Here is a 26,122-nt window from a genome sequence, read left to right as displayed (position 1 = left end):
GGTGAAGAAACCTACATCCTCCTCTCTACAACCTCCTTTCAGACAGTTGTAGACAGTGATAAGGTCTCCCCTCAGCCTCCTTTTCTCCAGGATAAACAACCCCAGTTCCCTCAGCCGCTCCTCGTATCCCTTATTCTCCAACCCCCTCACCAGCTTCATTGCTCTTCTCTGGACGCGTTCCGGGACCTCAATGTCTTTCTTGTAATGAGGTGCCCAAAACTGAACACACAATTTGAAGCGCAGCCTCACTGATGCCATCGCTTTAGTTTAGGTTGATATTTCATGATGGTGTCAGCGAACTCTCGTGTCACGGCTTATTTCTGCAATAAGAGGGCGAAGTGCATCGTGGCTGCAGGGAGAAATTCCTTTTCCTTGTACACGATGATGACGCTGTGACCCATGGCGTAAGGTTAAGATTATGACCAAAATGAGATGCTTAGCGTGACTGAGAGAACCTGCCTGCTGCAAATGAGGCTGGGAAGAGAAGGCAGGGGTCATCTTCCCCGGGAGCCCGGGAAGAGTGAGACGAGCAGCCGTGTGTGACGAGCCACTGCTTGGGAGGTTTTAGATCTCATGAAGAATGCATAAAGCCATTCTAGGGGAGTAAAGATTTTGATGGAAGTTATTTATCGGGCGATCTGTGGTTTCGATACAAGCTGTGGGACAAGGTGACTGAGAGGAGCCTGGTGGAGAAGGGCTTGTGGATGCTGATTGATGAGAAGCTCGATGTGAGCAGGCAACGTGTGCTCACAGCCCAGGCCAACAGTGTCCGGGGCGGCTTCAAAAGAATCACGGCCAACAGGTCCAGGGAGGGGATTCTGCCCCTCTCTTGTGAGATCCCAGCTGGAGAGTTGTGTCCAGTTCTGGAATCCGCAACATAATGATATGGATCTGCAGGAGCTGGTCCAGAGATGATCAGAGGGCTGGGGCAGCTCCCATAGCAGGACAGGTTGAGAGGGTTGGGGTTGTTCAGTCTGGAGAAGAGAAGGTTCTGTGGAGACCTTGGAGTGACCTTCTAGTACCTGCAGGGGGTCACCAAGAAAGCTGGGGAGGGACTTTTTCCAGGGTCATGGATAGGATGAGGGGCAATGGGTGTAAGTTGGAAGTGGGGAGATTTAGATTAGGCATTAGGAAGAAATTCTTCACGCTGAGGGTGGTGAGGCGCTGGCACACGTGTCCCAGGGAAGTTGTGGCTGCCTCCTTCGTGGAAGTGTTGAAGGCCAGCTTGGATGGGACCTTCAGCGCTGCTCTCTGGTGGGAGGTGTCCCTGTCCACAGCAGGTGGGTTGGAACTGGCTGCTCTTTAAGGTCCCTCCCAACCCATTCTACGTTTCTCTGATTGTACGACGTAGGTCAATCTGCTGTGATCTGCAGAAACACAAATGCAAGTAGTGTCACCAAATCTCTTTTCCTTGCCAGTGGCGTTCTTCTACGCTGAAAGACAACGGTTCCCAGCAAGTTCCCCCCATCTGGAAGTGAGAACTGGCACGTAGTCCGTTTAAATCTCCTTCTGGACAGGGCGAGTGGGAACTGGCGAGGCGTGTGGGCAGGAGGGCGCAGTGCAGAACTGCAGGAGCCTTTGGGTGCTTATTACTGCATTGTTACCCTGCTACAATCCAGACGGTCCCGTGTGCTTCACTCTCTTCTAATTCGTAGTCGATTTTCAAGCTGAAAATATTATTCTTGGGAAGCAGGAACCAGCAGAGTCAGAGCTCGTTGGTTGTAAATCCTGTTAGGAATGAGATCGAGTGATATTCAGGGCATGTCGACAGGCAATAGATCTGGGCCATGGCACTTCAGGCTGGTGGAGTCCTGCTGAGGTCCCATTTGGTGCAAGTCCTGTTATCGAGTATGACTTATAAAATATACATGCGGCCTTGTAAAGACGCCTACAGAAAATGGAGTGATTTATTAAGGTCGTATTTTGAAAGCTAATTGATGGCTTTAAAATATGATCCTTTCCATATATAAGGGACGAAAGCTTTTTTCCAGTAAAAAAATTGTAAACATTGACATATCAGCTGAGCTGAAGGAAGGAGGAAGGAAGGTATCTATAATTTCCACTATTTTCAGTCTTTATAGTATTGGTGTCTGTATTGGTGGAGGGAAGTATTGCTTTGGTGTCTTCAGGTCGCTTGTTGCCCCAGGCTCTAAGAAATTATGTGAAAATAATATTTCCCCTACTCAGCACTCAGTTTATGTGAAACACGAGCTGCCAACATGCACTCGGAACCCAGAAGGTCAAGGGGATCCTGGGCTGCACCCGAAGAAGCGTTGCAGCAGGTTGAGAGAGGAGAGTCTTCTCCTCTACCCTGTCCTTGTGAGATCCCACCTGGAACCCTGTGTCCGTTTCTGGAGTCCCCAGCATAAGAAGGATGTGGAACTGTTGGAACGGGTCCAGAGGAGGCTGCAGAGATGATCCAAGGGCTGGAGAACCTTGGCTACGAGGACAGTGTGAGAGAGTTGGGGTTGTTCAGCCTGGAGAAGGGAATGCTGAGGGGAGACCTTAGAGCAGCTTCCAGTACCTGAAGGTCCTCCAAGAAAGCTGGGGAGGGACTTTTCACGAGGGCCTGAAGTGACAGGACTAGGGGAAATGGCTTTAAATTGGAGAGGGGCAGATTTAGATTAGACATGAGGAGGAAATTCTTGATGATGGCAGTGGTGAGACACTGGCACCACCCTTGTCAAGAATTTCTTCCTAATGTCTAATCTAAATCTTCCCCCATTCCATTTAAAGCCTTTCCCCTGTATCCTATCACTCCGTGCCCTTGTGAAGTGTCCCTCCCCCTCGTTCTTGGAGGCCCCCATCAGGTACTGGAAGCTGCTCTAAGGTCTCCTTGGAGCCTTCTCTTCTCCAGGCTGAACAACCCCAACTCTCCCAGCCTGTCCTCATAGCAGAGATGCTCCAGCCCTTGGATCATCCTTGTGACTCTTCTCTGGACCCATTCCAACAGCTCCATCTCCTTCTTCTCTTGTGGATTCCAGAACTGGATACAGGCCTCCAGGTGGGATCTCACGTAAGCAGAGTAGCGGGATGAGAATTAATGGTTTTGTTCCAAATCCCTTTCCTTTTTTATGATATATAACCTTACTTTTCCCCTTTCACCCTTCAAATTTCTGTTAATTTGTCTCTTCCCTTAGTCGCTGCTTAGCTAAGCTATGCATATTCAATTCTTTTCATCTTTCCTCATAAATCAATCCCTCGGGCCCCGGAACCGTTTGCGGTAGTTTCTTCTGAGCTGCTCCAATTTGACTGTCCAGAACTGACTGCCATATTCCAGATAAATTGCCTTTTCGTGGGAAGGAGGAGGGCTTGTTTTCAATCCTTTTGCTCTTTGAAACCTGAGATGGTGCAGTCCCTAGACGGGTGCTGAGCAGCAACCAAACCCCACAGATTAGCTCTGCTGCAGAATTTTTGTTACCTCCACTGTATTAGAGACCCGTTTTCCATCTGCTTTTACTTTACGGTAACCTCTGTAAGTGATTAGATCGCCTGTAGAGCCACAGTCTGCCTGGCACAGGATTTCCTCTTCTTTGTGCTTGCTGGTCTGGATGCTCAGTTCTGCGAACCACTGTTTCCCTTCTGGTTTTTGGCTGGCTGTGATGTATGATCCTAAATATCCTCTTTGTCTTGATCCGCATCTACTTTTTCCCTTCTTATTTGTTTTTTAACTGAATATGTTCCGTGCAGGCTTTTGCAAAATTTGATATACGTGCGTTTTCTCCTCTGTAATCCTCGTACGCCGTGTGCCACTTGATCCCTGGTATATTTTTAGCCTAAATAGTGATATTTATTGTCCACAACTTACAGATGGAGATCTATGACAAGTGGTGTCCCTCAGGGGTCCTTCCTGGGACCAGTGCTGTTTAAATATTTTCTTTGATGATACAAACAGCGAGATTGAGCGCACCCTCAACAAGTTTGCAGGTGACACCAAGCTGAGCGGTGCAGTTGCCACACCAGAAGGATGAGATGTCATGCAGAGGGACCTGGACAGGCTGGAGAAGTGGGTCTTTGTGAGCCTTATGAGGTTCAAAAAGGCTAAGCATGAGATTCTATACCAGGGTCATAGAATCATAGAATTTAAGAGCTGAATAGCTGAATTTTTGTATTGTTTTTATTGATTTGTTTACCAGGAGACAGAGGGGATAGTGTAGCTGGAAAAGAATGAAGTGGTTTTTTTTTTTTCCCCCTTTAAGTCTTTTGTCGTATTATAATCCTACTCTATTTGGATTTCATTTTTCTTCTTTCTGTTACTAGAGAGCGAATAGTAAGAAGTTCCAATAAATAAAAAGTTCAAAGGGCAAAGAAAAACTGCAGAATATTTTCTGAGTTTTTTTCCTTAGGTGTTTGTTTTTTTATTTTTTTTTTAATTTTCTGACATATAAAGCTTGGAAGATGTTGATTCAAAATCAATGCATCGTAGACTTGAGGGCCAAAAATTTCCTAGACAACTGTACTGATGATTCTCTAAAGTAAATGTGAAATTTCTAAAACTGAGGAAGAACATCAGAATTTCAGGACATGAAATATGTAGCATAAACATAATCTACAGACCCAGCAAAGAAGCACATTGAAAATAACTATATGTTTACCCAAAAGTGTGGAACTGAATGTTAGGTTTCTCGGTCTGTACCGGTTACGGGTTCATGGTTTCAATACAGGCAGGGAGCTGAGAATGTGCGCTCACAGCCCAGAAGACCAACCATATCCTGGGCTGCCAGCAGGCTGAGAGGTGATTCTCCCCATTTACTCCGCTCTTATGAGAGCCTAATTGGAGTATTGTGTCCAGTTCTGGAATCATAGAATCATAGGATCACCAGATTGGAGAAGACCCACCGGATCATCGAGTCCAACCATTCCTGTCAGACACTAAACCATGTCCCTCAGTGCCTTGTCCACATGTCCCTTAGACAACTCCAAGGAAGGTGACTCAACCACCTGCCTGGGCAGCCTCTGCCAGTGGCCAAGGATCCTTTCTGTGAAGAATTTTTTCCTAATGTCCAGCCTAAACCTCCCCTGGTGGAGCTTGAGGCCATTCCCTCTTGTCCTGTCCCCTGTCACTTGGGAGAAGAGCCCAGCTCCCTCCTCTCCACAACCTCCTTTCAGGTAGTTGTAGAGAGCAATGAGGTCTCCCCTCAACCTCCTCTTCTCCAGGCTAAACACCCCCAGCTCTCTCAGCTGCTCCTCATAAGGCCTGTTCCCCACCCCTTCACCAGCTTCGTTGCTCTTCTCTGGACTTGCTCCAGAGCCTCAACATCCTTCTTGTGGTGAGAGATAAGAAGGACAACATAAGAAGGATATGGAACTGTTTGAATGGATCCTGAGATGGATCCAAGAAAGCTGCAGAGGGACTTTTTGGCAAGGCTATGTAGTGATAGGGTGAGGAATGGATTTAAATGGGAAGGAGGAAGATTTATATTAGACATTAGGAAGAAATTCTTGATGCTAAGTGGGCTGAGGCGCTGGCCCAGGTTCCCCAGGGAAGCTGTGGCTGCCTCATCCCTGGAGGTGTTGAAGACCAGGTTGGATGGGGCCTTGGGCAGCCTGGCCTGGTGGGAGGTGTCCCTGCCCATGGCAGGGGAGTTGGAACTGGATGATCTTCAATGTCCCTTCCAACCCATTCCATGATTCTATGAAGCTCCACTAGATGACGTGCTCTGTGCCCTGTCCAGTGTTCCATCTCTTTCAGATGCTTTGTAGCCTCAAATGCAGTTCCCTGCCTACACGTACTTTCTAGAACATATACAAATGAACATCTTTGGGTTTATGTTTTAAAATTCCTTTCTGCTATTTTGGAGCCACCAAGGAGATAATTATGTCTTAAAGTAGAACAGCACAGCATGATGATCGCTGGAGAATCAAGACCCTGTGCATTCTAGATATGCTTCATTTGTTCTTGTATGAACCTTCGCCAGGTGAACATGAGCCAGCACTTCACGCTTCACTGGGTAGACAGAGATTGCTTCCTGCATTTCCCTTACGTAGTAGAGTAGAGGTATCCAAAATCGACACTTTTTTTCTTTTTGGTTTCCTGGGTTTCAGGGACCGATTTCTCAAAAGCCTTCCTTGAAGTCCAAAAATGTAGTAGGTAGTCATCATTTGGAGATAGAATCATAGAATAACCAGGTTGGAAGAGACCCACTGGATCATCGAGTCCAACCATTCCTATCAATGATAAAATGCAATCCTGAATACAGCTTGAGGAAAGACAGACTTTGTTTTCCTAAATGTTCAGTTGTCTGGAATATTTTATAGAATCAAAGAATCACTAGGCTGGAAAAAAACTTTGATATCATCAAGTCCAACTGTACCTGTGCGCTACCAGACCGTAGACCTGAGCACTTCATCTACCTGTCTTTTGAGTACCTCCAGGGATGGGGACTTCAGCACTGCCCTGTGCAGCCTCTGCCAGAGCCTGAGAACCTTTTCACTCAAGAAATTTCTCCTGATGTCCAACCTGAACCTCCCCCGGTGCAACTTGAGGCTATTTCCTCTCATCCTATTGCTTGTCACTTGTGAGAAGAGACCACCACTCACTTCACTACAACCTCCTTGTGGTGGAGTGATAAAGTCTCTCTTCAGCCTCCTTTTCTCCAGGGTAAACAACCCCTGCTCCCTGAGCTGCTCCTCATAACCCTTGTTCTCCAGCTCCTCCACCAGCTTTGTTGCCCTTCTCTGGATGTGCTCCAGCACCTGAGCGAGGCAGTTCCTCTCAGATCGTTCAGACACGTGAGCTCCCTGTGCTTCAAGAGCGAAAAAAGAAAATAATACCGATAATTTTGTTTTCAAAAATGGGAAGAATCCCTTACTTTTTTATTTGTGTTGTTCTGCTGCCTGCATTGGCAGTCACTTTGGCTGTTTATTGGACAGGCTGGCATGCAGTTAATGGCTTTTACCCAGTACATGAAATATCCGTATGTTACAGCCAACTACATTACATAAATCACAAACGATAACGCAGATGCATTTATTATATTTGATTTGTTATTATTTGGGCTCCTTTTGGTCACAGATCCCAAACTGGTTGATTCTTTTATTTAAATATAGCAAGTTTTTGGAGGATGCTGCTATGACTTTATGGAATAGATAGATAGATAGGTATGTCTATCAATCTTTGCTGATAGATAGATGGATAGATCATAGAATCGTTTGGGTTGGAAGGGACCTTAAAGATGATCTAGTTCCAACCCCCCTGTGATGGGCAGGGACACCTCCCACTGGATCAAGCCACCCAAGGCCCCACCCAACCTGGCCTTGGACACCTCCAGGGATGGGGCAGCCACAGCTACCCTTGGAAACCTCTTCCAGTGTCTCACACTCTCATTGTGAAGAAATTATTCCTAATGTCTAGTTTAAATCTGCCCCTCTCCAGTTTATACCCATTGTCCCTAGTCCTGTCACTACAAGCCTTCGTAAACAGACCCTCCCCAGCTTTCTTGGAGGACTCCTTCAGGTACTGGAAGGTCTCTCTAAGGTCTCCTCGGAGCCTTCTCTTCTCCAGACTGAACAGCCCCAACTCTCTCAGCCTGTCCCCATATGGGAGATGCCCCAGCCCTCAGATCATCCTTGTAGCCTCCTCTGGATATGTTCCAACAGCTCCATATCCTTCTTCTGCTGAGGATTCCAGGACTGGACACAATACTCCAGATGAGGTCTCACAAGAGAGGAATAGAGGGGCAGAATCCCTCCCCTTGCCCTGTTGGCCACGCTTCTTTTGATGCAGCCCAGGACGCAGTTGGACTTCTGGGCTGAGAGCGCACGTTGCCGGCTCATAACAAGCTTCTCATCAGTCAGCAGTCAGCACCCCAAGTCCTCCGCAGGGTTGCTTTCAATCACATCATCCCCTATTCTATGTTGTAATCTCATATTGCCCCAATCCAAGTGTAGGACCCTGCACTTCATCCTTGTTGAACCTCGTGAGGTTCAGGCTCCCTTCTCCAGCTTGTCCAGGTTCCTCTGGATGACATCCTGTCCTTCCAGTGTGGCAACGGCACCACTCAGCTTGATGTCATCGATAGATAAATACAGTCTATTAGCCTGTAGAGTTGATTAATAGTGTCTAATAAGTAACTTTTCTTTGGTATCAAGCTGGAACTTGGTAGCATTTCCAACTTACCAGTCCAGTCACATCGAAAGACTCTTGAAGAGCTGCGTACAGGAGCAGAGGTTTATAAGAGGATCGTTGCTTGTCTGTGCTCAGGATTGCTCTTCACGAGAGAGAGAGAGTTGGATGTTAAGCAGAAAATGAGAAAGCTTGTCATTTAAGAGCCCTAACTTCGTAATTACACCTAAAAGAAGCTCTGCAGAGCCAAGAGTAGGAGAAGTACATCGACTCCTTTACTGAAATTTAATTTGCTCTTCGAAAACTTTGCATTAATTGAATTGCTTACATCTTTACAAGGTAAACAGTTTATATTTCTAGTGCTCCCTCATGATTTTTGGCTTGTGAGGTGGGGAGGGGAGCCAGGAATGAGTCCATCACTATGGTGAACAGAGCACTGCTGACCTGATGATGATGCTCTAGCTTTTAAAATCAGGCTAAGTGGTTACGAGCACCGTGCTTCAGCTACAGCTTAATAAATGTGATGGAGAGGCTGCTCAAATGGAAGTAATTTTCCCTGCACCGAACAAAGGATTTTCAAATCCAAGTATTTTGATACTGACCTTAACGCTGCAATTTGAGATGGATTTAAACTAATCTATCCCCTTCTATGGGCAGGAAGTACTTCTTTTTGAAACTGGAAGATCAGTAGATGATATGTAATAGGAGGTGCCTCTAAAATTGCCTCAACACCATCATTGCGTAGAATTTCTTCCTAATGACCTATCTAAATCTTGCCCCTTTCAATCAAAAGTCCCTCTAGTCCTATGGCTCCATGCCCTTGAGGTACTGGAAGGTCTCTATAAGGTGTCCCCAGACCCTTCTCTTCTCCAGGATGAACAACCCCAACTCTCTCACCCTGTCCTCATAGCAGAGGTGCTCCAGCCCTCTGATCATCTGCTTGGCCTCCTCCGGACACGTTCCAAAAATTCTGTCTCCTTCTTATGTTGGGGATTCCAACATAATGAAAATACAAGTTTTTTTTTTAACTTGCAATGCTTACGAAAATGACATAGGATCCAGATTAGATGGGAACACAATCACCCCCAGGAAATGTGAGCTAGTATCTGATGTGCATTTATTTAGGATGACTAGACTCCCCATTTAAATGCCAGATCAAATGATTAAGGTTAAGTGGCATGAAGTCATAAGAAACAGAAATATAAAAGAAAGCTTTATCAATACCATTTCTGAAAAGAGGTACTCAAAAATGTTCCTACGTACTGTAACATTACTTAAGTGCAAATAACCTACAGGAGATGAAAGAAAATGCCTATAGCAGTTGCATTTTTTCTAGAATCATAGTGTGAGAGAGAACTAAGATCAACCAGTTCCACCCCTCTTGCCACGGACAGGGACACGTCCTGCTAGACGTCCCCCAGGCTGCCCAAGGCCCCATCCAACCTCTCCTTCAACACCTTCAGGGATGGGGCAACCACAGCTTCCCTGGGCAACCTGGGCCAGTGTCTCACCGCCTCATCATGAAGAATTTCTTCCTGACATCTAATTTTAATCATCCCCCTTCCAGGTTAAAGCCATTGTTCCTAGTCCTATCGCTCCAGGCCCTTGGAAAAAGTCCCTTCCCAGGTTTCTTGTAGCCCCTTCAGGTACTGGAAGGTTGCTCTAAGGTCTCCTTGGAGCCTTCTCTTCTCCAGACTGAACAACCCCAATTCTCTCAGTGTCTCCTTATAGCAGAGGTGCTCCAGAGGTTCTTCCTCTCTGTTTATTTCCCATCACCTTCCTAAGCTCTTCACAACGTTTGGGAGCCGGTGCTTGTGATGCCACAAAATATTCCTGGTCTCATCTTCACATTGAGAACGGGTGACGATTCCAAGCAAGCAGTTCCTCTTTCCTCAGAAATCTTTTATTTGTACAGGTGGGACCTCACATGTCGTTTGTCTCACAATCCAATTGGTAGTCTGTCCACTTAAGGGTAAATAGCTACAATTTTATGAACAGGTTGTTTTATAGCAAAGAGTCTTCTGTTTCCAAAGATTCAGGGTGGACCCAGTCAGTGAAGCAGCTCTCAGTAAACATCCTAGAAACACTTTTTTTCCTGTTACTTACAGTGGTCGCGAGTTCCTTCGCTCCATGCAAGTTAATAAGCAAAGTGATACAATAAAAGCATCTCTGGTCTTGATATTTCTGGGTTTCATAAAGGTTTTTATGTAACGTGCTTATACAGATACAGATCTTAAAACCCGATACATACCAAAAGTCATATTTATTCGAGTTGTTTTGGTTTAGAGTATCTCATTAAATAAAAACCACCCAGCTAAGCTTTTTCAGTGTTTTGATGGTGACACTGCTAATGAGTTTTCCCGTGCCATGTACTGTGACAGTCACAGTGACCTTATCGAATCGCTGTACGTAACAGTAATTTGTCATGCACTGAGGCAAGAAGCATATGAAATAATCTTGAATATGATATCTCACGTAATGAGAGAGAAAATCTGATGCAAATCAATTTGGAAGGCAACCTTTCTACCTACACACAAAGCTTTCCTCGTGTTATCACGCTGCCTCCCGACTATCACAATCAAAACTAGCCCTGGCTGAGGTTGTTTTCCATGTATCTTCTTATTTAAATAGAATTAAAGAATGGTTTGTGTTGGAAGGCACCTTAAAAATCATACAGTTCCAACCCCCCCTGCCACGAGCAGGGATGCATCCCACCAGACCAGGCTGGTCAAGACCCCATCCAACCTGGCCTTGAACACCTCCAGGGATGGGGCAGCCACAACCTCTCTTGGTAACATATTCCAGTGCCTCAGCACCCTCATGGTGAAGAATTTCTTCCTGATATCTAGTCTAAATCATCCTCCCTCCATTTTAAAGCCATTGTCCCTTGTCCTATCACTACATGCCCTTGTAAAAAGTCCCTTCCCAACTTTCTTGGAGGCCGCTTTCATGTACTGGAAGGCTCATTTAAGGTCTTCCTGGAACCTTCTCCAGGCTCAACAACCCCAACTCTCTCAGAGTGTCCTTGTAACAGAGGTGCTTCAGCCCTCTGCTCGTCTTCTTGGTCCTCCTTTGGACCCGTTCCAACAGTTCCATATCCTTCTTCTGTTGGGGATTCCAGAACTGGACACAAGACTCCAGGTAGGGTCTCACAAGAGCAGAGCAGAGGGGGCAGAATCCCCTTCCTCACACTGTTGGCCACGTTTCTTTGGATGCAGCCAGGATATGGTTGGCCTTCTGGGCTGCGAGCATACGTCGTTGGCTCATGTCGACCTTCTCATTCATCAGCACCCCCAAATCCTTCTCCTCAGGGCTGCTCTCAATCACATCATCCCCCATCCTGTATTGAAACCACGTATTGTCCCAACCCAGGTGTAGGACCTTGCCCTTGGCCTTGTTGAACTTCATGAGGTTCACACATAGAATCATAGAATAACCAGGTTGGAAGAGACCCACTGGATCATTGAGTCCAACCGTTCAACATGTAGCTCCCATACAAGTTTCTTGTACCTGTTCAGCGTGATGAATTGTTCCAGTTTTCTCATAAATGGAAAAAAATAAAAGGATGGATAGACCTGCTGCTCTTACTGTTTAGGAGGCTCCAACAGCTTCTCTTTTGAGCCTGGCTGTAGGCAAGTTCACAAACTTCAAACAATAACAGTTCATATGTTATGGCCTCAAGCTCCGCCAGGGGAGGTTTAGGCTGGACATTAGGAAAAAATTCTTCACAGAAAGGGTCATCGGGCACTGGAACAGGCTGCCCAGGGAGGTGGTTGAGTCCCCTTCCCTGGAGGTGTTTAAGGCACGGGTGGACGAGGTGCTGAGGGGCATGGTTTAGTGTTTGATAGGAACGGTTGGACTCGATGATCCGGTGGGTCTCTTCCAACCTGGTGATTCTATGATTCTATGATTCATATCTGCCTAATAAAGTCGTAGATTTTAGCAGCTATCTTTTCCTGGAGGTTTTCTTTACAGCTGAAGTTTTTGCTGCCGTTGGCAGTGCTCGGTTAGGACAGAGCGCCTGGCATTCTTTGAATGGTAGAGCTTAATCCTGAGGATTTGGCTGACAGGAACTCTGGGCGGTTCAACAATAGGAGAGCGTATTTTCATACAGCAAAGTAACCCCAGGAATCAGCACAGTCTGAGAAGTGACTGACTTGAGCTGCAGCCCTGCTGAGGAAGATGCAGGGATTACCGCAGACACGAAGTTGAATGGGAGCCAGCCCTGAACCACGTGTGTAAATAAGCAAACCACGTAGTAGGCTGAATGAGGAGGAGTATGGCCAGCAGGCTGAGGAAAGTCATTGTTGGCTTCTCCTTGGGGCTAGTCTGGCTGCACCTGCAAGTTTGTATGTAGTCTTGGTTCCCCAGTGCAAAGACGATGAACGGTGAGGAAATGGAGTGAGTGCAGCAGAGATCTACCAGGATAATTATAGAAATGGTTTTATATTGGAAAGGGGAAGATTTAGATTAGACGTTAGGAAGAAATACTTCACAACTAACAAGCCTTATGAGGAGCGGCTGAGAGAGCTGGGGTGGTTTAGCCTGGAGAAGAGGAGGCTGAGGGGAGACCTCATTGCTCTCTCCAACTCCCTGAAAGGAGGTTGTGGAGAGGAGGGAGCTGGCCTCTTCTCCCAAGGGACAGGATGAGAGGGAATGGCCTCAAGCTCCACCAGAGGTGGTTTAGGCTGGACATTAGGAAAAAAAATTTCATGGAAAGGGTCGTTGGGCACTGGAAGAGGCTGCCCAGGGAGGGGGTTGAGTCACCTTCCCTGGAGGTGTTTAAGGCACAGATGGACGAGGTGCTAAGGGGCATGGGTTAGTGTTTGATAGGAATGGTTGGACTCGATGATTTGGTGGGTCTTTTCCAATCTGGTGATCCTATGATTCTATGAACAAGGATGTTGAGGCACTGGCACAGGTTGCCCAGGGAAGCTGTGGCTGCCCCATCCCTGGAAGTGTTGAAGGCCAGGCTGGATGGGACCTTGAGCAGCCTGGTCTGTTGGGAGGTGTCCCTGCTCATGGCAGGGGAGTTGGAACTGGATGATCTTTAAGGTCCCTTCCAACCCAAAGCATTCTTTGTTTCTATGACAAAGTTGAACTGTCGTTCTCAGTAATAACAGCAGTAATGAGGGGTAATGTCTGCCAAGAAAAACACCCCAAAGATGTATTTTTGATAAAAGGTAGTGAGCTCTGGAACAGGTTACCCAGAAGAGATCTCCATTGGTGGAGGCTTTCAAGACACTTTGCTAGATAAGACCTGATCAAGTGTTGGTGATTAACCTTCTGCTCAAAGCGGCACTAAGTGATCCCTAGAATTTCCTCTAGAATCATGTCTGTGACCCTCTTGGGGCTGATAGCCAGGAAGCTCTGCCTCTTGTGCTGTCGCTGGTTCCTTGCGCTCACTAGGCTGCGGCAGCTAGAGCAGGAATCTGCCTCGTTCTAAAACTGGGACTGAACATTGCATGCCTTAAAGATGAGCATCTGAAACATTAATTTGGAGAGTCTGCATTGTCTGTATCTACTATGTTGCTTAATCTGGGCTTAACCTAATGAGGCTGCTGACCTGCAGCTGTTATATTCACAGTAAGATTCTGATCTTGTCTGAGATCACTTCTATGACAAAGTGACCCGGCTACTGGATGAGGGAAAGGCTGTGGATGTGGTCTTCCTGGACTTCAGCAAAGCCTTTGACACAGTTTCTCACAGCATTCTGCTTGAGAAGCTGTCAGCCTCTGGCCTGGACAGGTGCACACTCTCCTGGGTGGAAAACTGGTTGGATGGAGGGCCCAGAGAGTGGTGGGAAATGGTGTGAAATCCAGCTGGAGGCCAGTGACAAGTGGGGTTCCCCAGGGCTCAGTGCTGGGTCCAGCCCTTTTCAATGTCTTCATCAATGACCTGGATGAAGGCATCGAGTGCACCCTGAGCAAGTTTGCGGACGACACTAAGCTGGGTGGAAGTGTCGATCTGCTGGAGGGTCGGGAGGCTCTGCAAAGGGATCTGAACAGGCTGGACCACTGGGCAGAGTCCAATGGCATGAGGTTTAACAAGGCCAAATGCCGGGTCCTGCACTTGGGGCACAACAACCCTGAGCAGTGCTACAGACTAGGAGAAGTCTGTCTAGAAAGCTGCCTGGAGGAGAGGGACCTGGGGGTGTTGGTTGACAGCGACTGAACATGAGCCAGCAGTGGCCCAGGTGGCCAAGAAGGCCAATGGCATCTTGGCTTGGATCAGAAACAGCGTGGCCAGCAGGTCCAGGGAGGTTATCCTCCCTCTGTACTCGGCACTGGTGAGACCGCTCCTCGAATCCTGTGTTCAGTTCTGGGCCCCTCCCCACAAGAAGGATGTTGAGGCTCTGGAACGAGTCCAGAGAAGAGCAACAAAGCTGGTGAGGGGGCTGGAGAACAGGCCTTATGAGGAGCGGCTGAGAGAGCTGGGGGTGTTTAGCCTGGAGAAGAGGAGGCTGAGGGGAGACCTCATTGCTCTCTACAACTACCTGAAAGGACGTTGTAGAGAGGAGGGTGCTGGCCTCTTCTCCCAAGTGACAGGGGACAGGACAAGGGGCAATGGCCTCAAGCTCCGCCAGGGGAGGTTTAGGCTAGACGTTAGGAAAAAATTCTTCACAGAAAGGGTCATTGGGCACTGGCAGAGGCTGCCCAGGGAGGTGGTTGAGTCCCCTTCCCTGGAGGTGTTTAAGGCACGGGTGGACGAGGTGCTGAGGGATATGGTTTAGTGTTTGATAGGAATGGTTGGACTCGGTGATCCAGTGGGTCTCTTCCAACCTGGTTATTCTGCGATTCTGTGATTCTGTGATTCTGTGAGATGCACCAGGTTCCAGATATGCTGCAAGAAAAAAAAAAATCCCTTGGAAGTCATTACTTCTCATCTGAGACCGGTGCCCCAGTGGATTAGGAGTCCTCTTCTCAACCTGTCTGAATTATTTGACTCAGGTTACACACTGGAAACCACTACGTGAGGCCAGTTAGAATCATAGAATAACCAGGTTGGAAGAGACCCACCGGATCATTGAGTCCAACCGTTCCTATCAAACACTAAACCATGTCCCTCAGCACCTCGTCCACCCGTGCCTTAAACAATTCTTACGTATAACAGTTCTTATGGTCAAGCACGATTCTTCTTGGAGCAAATAGATGGGTGTTCATGCAGGCTGAAACTCGTCCCAGTGGAGAAGCAGAGGACGCTGAGCCACATCCTTCCTGAAGCTGGTATCTGGCTGTACGAGCTGATCTTTGCTCTATTTGACTGAGATGTTAAGCTAATTTGTTTGATTTCTCACCCTGGAGGAGTGGAGCGCTGTGACAGCAAAGGTGCCTGACTGCTTGCAGCAGTTTCTGTTGGGATGTGGCAGTGAATGCTACCAGTTTCTTCTAAAAGCAGAGACTTCATGTGAGCTGAGCTGAGGAAAAGCAAAGATACTGTTAAATCAGCAAACAATGATGTACAGCTAAGACTAGAACTACTATTCTTACCCTCAACTGAGTTTTCCTTCTATAACTTCATTCCTTCTATGTAACTTCAATTATAGCCTGTTGGAGCCCAAGTACGTTGTTGCTCTTCTACCCTTCCTAAAAAAAGATGGAAGGGACAGGGTAGAGGTAAAACTCTCCTACAGGTGGACTCTTAGCTGCATTATCAAACAAGGTTGAACATAGACACTTTTCCCTCTAAGGCTGCATCTTGTCTGGCAGGTGCTAGACCCAGATAGAGAAGGGTTAAGGTAGAAGTTTAGAGTCTTATGAGCCAAAAGGAGCGTGTAGGCTTAAGGCGCAGGTACTGAAGTGTTTTATACAAAGCAGGATGATTCTAATAGGGAATATTTGAAGTCTGCTCATTCCCCAGTCCTGTCGTGACAGAAAGGAGATGCAGTCACAAGCTGAGGATGGTCTGAGTGCAGATCTATTTGATTGAATGCTCTGAACACTGGGAAGCGGTCAATAAAGTTGTGTCTTCTGCAGTTTTATGGAACTACCCTTTCATTTCCTCATGTTTTCTGAGGAGTGCTCAGAAATCATGGAATCGTAGAATAATAGGTAACGGAATATGTACTAGAATACGCGATATAATTTATAATATGAAATAATGCAATGAATAGATATATAAGGTAATAGATATGAATTATATAGTGATTGGCATACAGACCTAGGACTATGGATTTGATAATATTTTTGGCTATAGAATCATAGAATGGTTTGGGTTGGAAGAGACCTTAAAGATCATCCAGTTCCAATCCACCTCCCCCCAGACTAGGCTGCTACGTTGACAAAAATACCAGTTTTCATGGTAAAAACAGAAGAGGAATCTAACTTAAATGTAATGCTATGGACGTTGGGATTAACCGAATCAAAGACACATTTGTGATTGGTTTCTGTACGAAGATTTCAGTATCTGATGGTTTCGTTAGAAGATTCCATTTGGATGGCTCTACACAATGCCAACAGAGCCCACCAAACTCATATGCATAGTTGGGAATCTGAAATGGCTTTGATGTTTTTAAATAGATTGTCGCCCGAGTACCCGCTGCGTGCTAATGAACTCATTATAATTATGATATGATGATTTCTCTCCTCACTGGATTACAGGAATTCGCTAACCTAAAGCACGATGAAAATGAATAAAAAGGAAGCCCAGGCACCACACTGGCATTTCTGAACATAACAGTCTCTTGTTTGTAAGCAAACGTGAGCCACTTGAATTATATTGAATTATTTAGATATTTTGCATGTCTCACGTTTGAACTTTTAGACCTCTTTCTATTCACATTTGTTTAGATGAGCTAAGTTAGCTTTTAAAAATTGCATCAGTGATTTAATGGAATTAGTAATGTTTTGTTTCCAAAAAGTAGATGATTATGATATACCCTCTGTACAGTCAGCATTGATAAAGTAGGAGGAGCTCACATGATAGAAAGGACAACAAGAAAATTGGTGGAGATCTCATGGCATGTTTGAAAATGTGCTGTTACATGATCTAAATGTGTTTGTTTTTAATTTCTTACAGGCTGTTTCCAGCTATGTAATGTTTTCCGGTCCCATGAGATGGAAATTGAGCAGTGTTTGTTGGAATCCCTTCCTCTCGGCCAGCGACAGCGACTGGTGAAGCGAATGCGCTGTGACCAAATAAAGGCATATTACGAACGGGAAAAAGCTTTCCAGAAACGTGAGGGCTACGTGAGAAAACTGAAACATGGCAAGAATCATCGAGTTCGTTTTAATCTTGCTGATATGGTACAGGATGCGATCAAGCGTCATGATGATAAAGAAGGTACTTCATAATGTTGAACTACTTTTTTTCTTTCTCTACAGCTAAAAGTTTCGCAGGAAACGCTTTCCTGTTCTGCTTAGTTATCTTTAAAAGAAATACAACCATGCTTCATAGTATAAATAATGTCTCGTAAGAGAATACGCAGTCATGTATTGTATATGACATATTATAGCTTGTTAGTGAAATGACTAAGGCACAAAGAATAAATATTCTGAGACCTAATGAATTTAGAATGATAGAATCATAAAATAGCTTGTGTTGGAAGGGACGTTAAAGATCTTCCAGCTCCAGCCCCCTGCCATAGGCAGGGACACCTCCCACCAGACCAGGCTGCCCAAGGCCCCATCCAACCTGGCCTTCAACACTTCCAGGGATGGGGCAGCCGCAACTTCCCTAGGTAACCTGTGCCAGTGTCTCACCACCCTCATGGTCAAGAATTTCTTCCTAATGGCTAATCTAAATCTTCTCCCTTCCAATCAAAACCCATTATCTCTCTTCCTGTTACTCCATGCCCTTGTAAAAAGTCCCTCACCACTTTTCTTGTAGCCCCCTTCAGGTAATGGAAGACGACTCTAAGGTCTCCCCAGAACATTTTCTTCTCCAGGCTGAACAACCCCAACTCTCTCAGCCTGTTCTCATAGCAGAGGTGCTCCAGCCCTCAGATTATCTTCGTGGCTCTTCTCTGCACCTGTTCCAGAAGTTCCATATCCTACTTTTGTTGGGGATTCCATAACTAGACACAATAATCCAGGTGGGGGTCTCTCAAAAGCCAAGTAGAGAGGCAAAGTCAACTCCCTGAACCTGCTGGCAATGTTTTTTTGTGATACAGCCCAGGTTGCAGCTGAGCTTCATGCTGGCTCATGTCAAGCTTCTCATCAGTCAGCACCCCAAGTCCTTCTCTGCGGGGCTGCTCTCAATCCCATCATCCCCCATCCTGTACTAAAACCTTGGATTGCCCTGACCTAGGTGTAGGACCTTGGATTTAGCCTTGTTGAACCTCATGAGGTTCACACAGGGCTGCTTCTCCAGCTTGTCCAGGTCATGCTAAGCCAGGTATCATGGGATGTGTCCTTGCCCATGGCAGGGGTGCTGGAACTAGATGATTGTTAAGGTTCCTTCCAAGCCAAATCGTTCTGTCATTCTATCACTCTATCTTGTGCTCCTTTGGGACTGTTACGCAGAATCCTGTTTGTCGATGAATCCCTGAAAAGTTGTACTTGGTTTGGGGCCTGGTTATATAAAAAAAAAAACCCAACCAAAACTAAATCACTTACAAATACAGATTAAGTGGAAAATGTAGTAGAATATTGCATGGAGCTCATGGAAATGCAATGAAACCAGGAGGAATTAAAGAGACCGATTGAAAAGGAGATGAAGACGCATGAAAGTGATAGAGCAGTGCTTATATCTGAACAAGTTGGAATGAGCTGATAATAAATCAGCAAAAAATAACACACATTCTATAAGTGTAAAAGGTAGCTAGAAATGATGTTTTACAGTTCTATGAAGGGAATGCTAACAGTGTAGTATAAGAAATAGGAAAAGGATACAACAGTAGAATAGGTTAGAAGCAGCTTTCTAAGTGAAGTCCAGGGGCTCATTTCTTATGGACTATAATAAGAAGCATAGACCGGACAACACAATTGGAAATTGGAGGACAAGGCTTATGAGGAGGCTGAGGGAAGGGGGGTTGTTTAGCTGAGAGAAAAAGAGGCTGAGGGGGGACCTTATCACTGTCTACAACTGCCTGAAAGGAGGTTGTGGTGAGGTGGGTGTTGGTCTCGTCTCCCAAGTGACAGGGGACAGGACAAGTGGAAATGGCCTCAAGTTGCACCAGGGCAGGTTCAGACTCGACATCGGTAGTAATTTCTTCACAGAACGAGTTTTCAGGCTCTGGCAGAGGTGGCTGAGTTCTCATCCGTAGAGGTGTTTAAAAGACAAGTAGATGAAGTGCTCAGGGATCTGGTTTAATATTGGACGAGTGCATTGGACTCGATGATCTCAAAGGTCTTTTCCAACCAAGTGTTTCTATGATTCTGTGACTCTGAAATGCTGAGAAGTAGTCTGGTTTGGTAAGTGAGATAAATCAGATTACATGAATACATATGAAGATCAATTTATAATGGGGCTAGTGCAGAGATATTACATATCTGAGCGTTATCGGAATTTCACTCTTAAGAATTTAGTGTCTCTCTTATTCATGAAAACTGCAATGTATCTCTTCCAAAATTACCATTGAAGCTGCTACTGGGCACAAAATGCATCTTAGATACTGCATGCTAATAGGTGTTGATCGTTAGTTGGCATTAAAATTGATTTGAGAATGGGCTTTGAGAAATTTTAGCTGTGATTTGCTTTGTCTCGTGTATCCGAGATGCATTTGGTGCCCAGTAGCAGCTGCTCTAGTAATTTAGGAAGAGATACGTTGCGGTTTAAATATATGCTCCCTTTGTTTCTCATGAAGTTAAAACCTAGCAAGATGTTATAACTTTGTTCTGTTTGGAGGGGTTTTAAAATGATTTTGGTTTGTTCCTAATTGAGATCTAGTCTTTTATCTGACGCAGGGAGGCTGAAGAAAATCCTCCTTCTCTTTCTCCCTGCAGCTTCATGCAATTTGACTTTTTTAAAGTAATGTACCTTTTAGTGCTGCCTATTGACCGCATTCACCTGTGCGAACAGTGAGCATCTGGGGAGATTTTGTGATTTCAGGATTTGCCATCTATGGAAGCAGAAGTGTGCGCTGTGTGTTCTGACACAGGTTTCGTGCTGGCAATGGAACACTCAGAGATTATTTGCCTCTAAATCCTTTATAGCTTTGTTCTGTGAGGTTATAGAATCACAGAATAGTTTGGCTTGGAAAGGACCTTGAAGATCATCCAGTTCCAACGCCCCTGCCATGGGTAGGGACACCTCCCGCTAGATCAGGCTGCTCAAGGCTCCATCCAGCCTGGCCTTGAACACCTCCAGGGATGGGGCAGCCACAACTTCCCTGGGCAACCTGTGCCAATGTCTTGGCCTCCTGCAAGAGCACATTGCCGGCTCATGTTGATCTTCTCATCAACCAGCACCCCCAAGTCTAGTGTTGGGTCTAATTTTCATCAATACCTTTATCAATTACACGGATGAGGGAATCGAGTGCGCCCTTGGTGAGTTTGTTCAGATACTAAGTTGAGTGGGCGTGTTGATCTGCCTCAGGGTAGGCAAACTCAACAGAGGGACCTGGACAGGCTGGATGAATGGGCTGAGGCCAATTGCATGAATCATAGAATAACCAGGTTGGAAGAGACCCACCGGATCATCGAGTCCAACCATTCCTATCAAACACTAAACCATGTCCCTCAGCACCTCGTCCACCCGTGCCTTAAACCCCTCCAAGGAAGGTGACTCAACCCCCTCCCTGGGCAGCCTCTGCCAGTGCCCAATGACCCTTTCTGTGAACAATTTCTTCCTAATGTTCAGCCTGACCCGCCCCTGGCGGAGCTTGAGGCCATTCCCTCTTGTCCTGTCCCCTGTCACTTGGGAGTAGAGGCCAGCTCCCTCCTCTCCACAACCTCCTTTCAGGGAGTTGTAGAGAGCAATGAGGTCTCCCCTCAGCCTCCTCTTCTCCAGGCTAAACACCCCCAGCTCTCTCAGCCGTTCCTCATAAGGCCTGTTCTCCAGCCCCCTCACCAGCTTTGTTGCTCTTCTCTGGACTCTCTCCAGAGCCTCAACATCCTTCTTGTGGTGAGGGGCCTAGAACTGAACACAGGATTCGAGGAGCGGTCTCCCCAGTGCCGAGTCCAGAGGGAGAAGAACCTCCCTGGACCTGCTGGTCACGCCGTTTCTGATACAAGCCAAGATGCCATTGGCCTTCTTGGCCACCTGGGCCACTGCTGGCTCATGTTCAGTCGCTGTCAACCAACACCCCCAGGTCCCTCTCCTCCAGGCAGCTTTCTAGACAGACTTCTCCTAGTCTGTAGCTGCTCAGGGTTGTTGTGCCCCAAGTGCAGGACCCGGCACTTGGCCTTGTTAAACCTCATGCCATTGGACTCTGCCCAGTGGTCCAGCCTGTTCAGATCCCTTTGCAGAGCCTCCCGACCCTCCAGCAGATCGACACTTCCACCCAGCTTAGTGTCGTCCTACCAGGTCCTGCACTTGGATCGCAACTCCACGTAGAGCTACAGGCTCAGAGGAAAGGGACGGGAAAGGACCTGGGGTGGGTTGATTGATACTTGGCTGAATATGAACCAGCAGTATTCCCAGGTGGCCAAGAAGGCCAGCAGCATCCTGGCCTCTATCACGAGTAGCGTGGCCAGAGAGACCAGGGAAGCGATAAAGAGGGTACAGGTGGTGGGGTATAATTTGCATACTAACAACTTCGGGCTATAGAAAGGCCCCAGGGGAAAAGAAAACAAAATCTGTTCAAAAGAAGAATGAGTCTTTAATTTGAGGTGGCAGATGAGCTGACCATTAACTTCCAGTACGTAGGAGAAGATGTCAAAGATGATATATTAAAAATAATATTAAAATAAATTCAAAATACAAAACTAAGGCTGAAACTGAGGTGAACTAAACCACATTTTTTATTATTTTCATAGAATCATAGACTGGTTTGGGTTGGAAGGGACCTTAAAAATCATCCAGTTCCTCCTCTGGACCTGTTCCAACAGTTCCGTATCCTTCTTCTGTTAGAGATTCCAGAACTGGACACAGAACTCCAAGGAGGATCTCTTGAGAATGTAGCAGGAGGGGAGAATAAATAACACACTCCTGTTTACTTCCACCTTTAAAAATGTCCCTGCCTCGTTTCTTCTGGTTAATATTTAACATCAGCTTCTTTCCTTTCTTACTCCACCCAAAGGTACTTTAATTAGCATTTCTTTTGTATAATTCATCTCAGCTCCCACCTTCTCGAGAGGCAGGGGTATATTTTTATAAGTGGTATTATGAGAAATAATAAATCTATTTGGTATTTTACTCTATGTATAATAAATACCTTTATATACCTTTAATATATATAGTATATACCTTGTGGTTTATGTATTACAGGAAACATTTCTTCTCCAAAAGGGTTCTCAGGCACTGGCAGACGCTGCCCAGGGAGGTGGTTGGGGCCTCATCCCTGGAGGTGTTTAGAAGATGGGTAGATGTGGTGCTCAGGGATCTCGTTTAGAAGTGGACAAGTACATTGGACTCGATGATCCCAAAGGTTTCTTCCAACCAAGTGATTCTACGATTCGTGACAAAAGGAAGCCCCTCAAATAAACCCTGTATTAACAGGAGTGAGACTAATTACGACACTTTCGAATTCCTGCATAGTGAAATCATGAAGAGGGACAAAAAGAAGTGAATTAAATCTAATCTCAACGCAAGAAATTTCAAACATAGCATATGTAAGAGCACTGAAAACACAGCTAAAATGTCTTTGAGGGGTTACATACTCTCTATTTCCTTACGTTAGCATGTTTAGTCCATTTTAATATGTAAAACACAATTGGATTTCTCAGGTTTTGTAGCGCTTTGTTTCAGCATCTTGCTAGTACTATTTAATTTATTTTAATTTTAGATTAATATTTACTGTCACTCTAAACTTCATCTAAACTTCTTTTTCCAACTGGAAATCACATAAAATTTAGTATATATGTAATAACAGGGAGGTTTGACCATACAGAGCTGTTTTGGGGTTCATTTTGCTTGAATCGGAGGAGAAACCTGTACATTAGATGATAATCTAGGAGTGACTGTTGGCAAATGTTGATTTACTAGGAGCTATTGCAGATAAAATGAGAATACGTATGTATGGTAATTTATACTATTTAATATTTATCGCCCAGTCCTTAGGGACGTGAAGGCTAGACATCGCGTACTGAAGTCAAGAGACTATTTAGAGCATATGAGATTAATGAAGTGCACAATATTTTGCCCAATTGGGGCTGTTGTAAAGAAAGAAAAATTCGTAATGTGAATTAATGCATCCAAGGCAGACAAATGCATACGTTGGGGAGGGACTGTTCACAAATCCAGGAAGTGACAGGACTAGGGACAATGGGTATAAACTGGAGAGGGGCAGATTTAGACTAGGCATAAGGAGGAATTTCTTCACGATGAGGGTGGTGAGGCACTGGAACAGGTTGCCCAGGGAAGTTGTGGCTGCTCCATCCCTGGAGGTGTTGAAGCCCAGGTTGGATGGGGCTTTGAGCAGCCTGATCTAGTGGGACGTGTCCCTGCCCATGGCAGCGGTGTTGGAACTGGATGATCTTCAAGGTCCCTTCCAACCCAAACTATTCTATGATCTCACAGAACGAGGCTATAAAGGATTCTACGATTCCGTATTGGGAAATTATACGTCGTTAACTTTGGAAGACACCAGCACGTTTGACTGTCAGGAGTGCTGCTAATGATTTAATCAGTTAATAGAACAATGAAGCATCAATCAACCATCTCAATCCACTCATTTGTGATGAAGCTGCTTTGAAGGCTCAGAAGGATGAGGAACGATTTGAACCAGAGCAAACCTCCGAACCTATAGGTTCTGCATGGTTGTCAACCTTCTTTAGCTCCATGTGTGCTGATAGCAACACAAGTCATCTTTTTGTTATGACACAGGGATACACGATGCTTTTAATTATTGGGTAACAGATGTTAAGTAATTAAAGCAGCCCAATTCAAAACCAGTCATAAAATCACAGGGAGATGAAATTCGAATACATTTGAATTCCTACAGGATTCCATATGTGTTTTTTGGGGGTTTTTTTTGTCCATGCGTTTACATTTTTAGTAATTTGGTAAAGCTAAGATGAGAACTGAGTGTTAACCTATTTTTTTGTGGCTACAAACGATTCCCAATATATAACGTATAATTGGAAAAAGGAAAACTCAAAGAAAAAGATATATCATATCAAAGGAGTGAACGACAAGCTTGATGGTGTAGATTTTATCCAGTCCTTTTGTTCTCCCTGTGGACTGCCTAGTGATTGCCTCTCCTCCTTAATGACTTTTCTTTTAGCCTGTTTTAGCTGCTGGTTTTGGTTCTGCACGTGGCCAGGTCTACCTTGAACAGCTACCCTCTGCCTGTACCACTCAGGGTACCAAAGAATACGCATCCCTTCGGGTTCCCCTCTAGGAGAGGGATTCACACCAAATGTAATTAATCTGTTTTACCATCAAATGGAGTTGCAGCTTCCTCCTTTTCTCCGTGAAATTGAAGTTGGAGCTGTCAACCACCCATTTTTGCTAGCCTAGAAGTTGTACTGATGGGTTTCTTCAAGAGCTCCATGCATTTCTCTGAGAAGTGTTGATCACTGCTCTGAGCATTATTCTTACTAATACATAGAATTTCTAGAAATTTAGCTTTTGATTATTTCTTTGAATCACAGATTTGTAAAATTTGGACACTGAATTGCTTGCTTTGTGTGTAGATAAATCCATCAGTGAACTGTAACCCTATAAATTTAATGGCTTTAAACTGGTAGGGGGAAGATGTAGATTAGACATTGGGAAGAAATTCTTCATGCTGGCACAGGTTGCTGAGGGAAGTTGTGGCTGCCCCATCCCTGGAGGTGTTGAAGGGCAGGTTGGATGGGTCTTTGAGCAGCCTGATCTAGTGGGAGGTGTCCCTGCCCATGGCAGGGGGGTTGGAACTAGATGATCTTTAAGATTCCTTCCAACCCAAACCATTCTATGATTCAAAATCTAAAGAAGAAGTTTGGTTATCTAGAAATCATTGCTTTAAATTTTGCCATAATTACAAGTGTAAAGCATAATATTTATGAGGAAACCTTTATAAAAATGCACACGTTTTCCTGAGAAGTTTAATTATTTACTCCCGAACACATTTTCAAAATTCTCATTTTTTTTTTTTTTTTTTTCTAAACTAGGGTATGAAGCTTTTCTTTAGTGGGACAAGTCAAGATGTAAATTACTCATGAATTTGTGAGATCTGGACCTAGTTCAGAAGGTTTTCACAAACCAAAATGTGAAGAAAAAAATATTCAGAACTCCAATACCCCTACACAGGAACTCAGCTTTTTAAGAGTGTGATCTAGTCTGGATTGATGACCTTTATGGAGGTTTATGAGTCCCTTTCTCATTTTAAGCTTGTTGAGCTCTTTTATAGCCCCACGTTGGTGTTTTTCGTAGAATGGTTTGGTTTGAAAGGACCTTAAATGTCTGTCATGGCCAGGGACACCTCCCACTAGATCAGGGTCTTGGTGCCCCTTCCAACCTGGCCTTCAACACCTCCACGGAGGGGTAGCCACAACTTCCCTGGGCAACCTCTTCCAGTGTCTCACCGCACTCTTTGTCAAGAATTTCTTCCTGAAGTCTAACCTATATCTTCCACCTTCCAGTCTAAAGCCATTCCCCTTCATCCTATCACTCCATGCCTTTCTATGAAGTCCCTCACCAGCTTTTTTGGAGGCCCCCTTCAGGTACTGGAAGCTGCTCTAAGGTCTCTGCACATCCTTCTCTTCTCCAGGCTGAACAAGCCCAACTTTCTCACCTTGTCCTCATAGCAGAGATGCTCCAGCCCTCTGACCATCTTCACGGCCCTCCTCTTGACCTGTTCCAAATGTTCCATATCCCTCTTCTGCTGAGGATTCCAGAACTGGACACAATACTCCAGCTCTGGAATCCGCAACAGAAGGAGAAGGATATGAAGAAATCCTGTCTTTTATGCTGTTTCTGTTGCTCTGCTGTTTCATCGTGCCTGAATTTTAGTACCTTTCACAGTAAAACACAAATATATCTGAGGCAGAGCCAGGTTTATTGGGATAGTGCTTAGCAGTTTTTCTTCCT

General features: G+C 45.4%; 1 protein-coding gene across 3 annotated transcripts in view; it reads left to right on the top strand.

Moving 5' to 3' along the window:
* MYO16 (myosin XVI) overlaps positions 1–26,122 on the top strand; it is a 303,016-nt gene that overhangs the window by 41,508 nt on the left and 235,386 nt on the right. For all 3 annotated transcript variants that reach the window (XM_069883455.1, XM_069883453.1, XM_069883454.1), the window contains exon 2: positions 17,084–17,347. In XM_069883455.1, coding sequence (XP_069739556.1) covers positions 17,122–17,347 — 226 coding nt within the window. In that variant the 5' untranslated portion in view covers positions 17,084–17,121. The remainder of the gene's footprint in view (positions 1–17,083; positions 17,348–26,122) is intronic.

Source organism: Phaenicophaeus curvirostris, chromosome 1 (genome assembly GCF_032191515.1).
Source record: "Phaenicophaeus curvirostris isolate KB17595 chromosome 1, BPBGC_Pcur_1.0, whole genome shotgun sequence".
NCBI classification, from domain to species: domain Eukaryota; kingdom Metazoa; phylum Chordata; class Aves; order Cuculiformes; family Cuculidae; genus Phaenicophaeus; species Phaenicophaeus curvirostris.
Note: the sequence above shows the minus strand (reverse complement) of the source record. Positions and strands in the feature narration are given on the sequence as shown.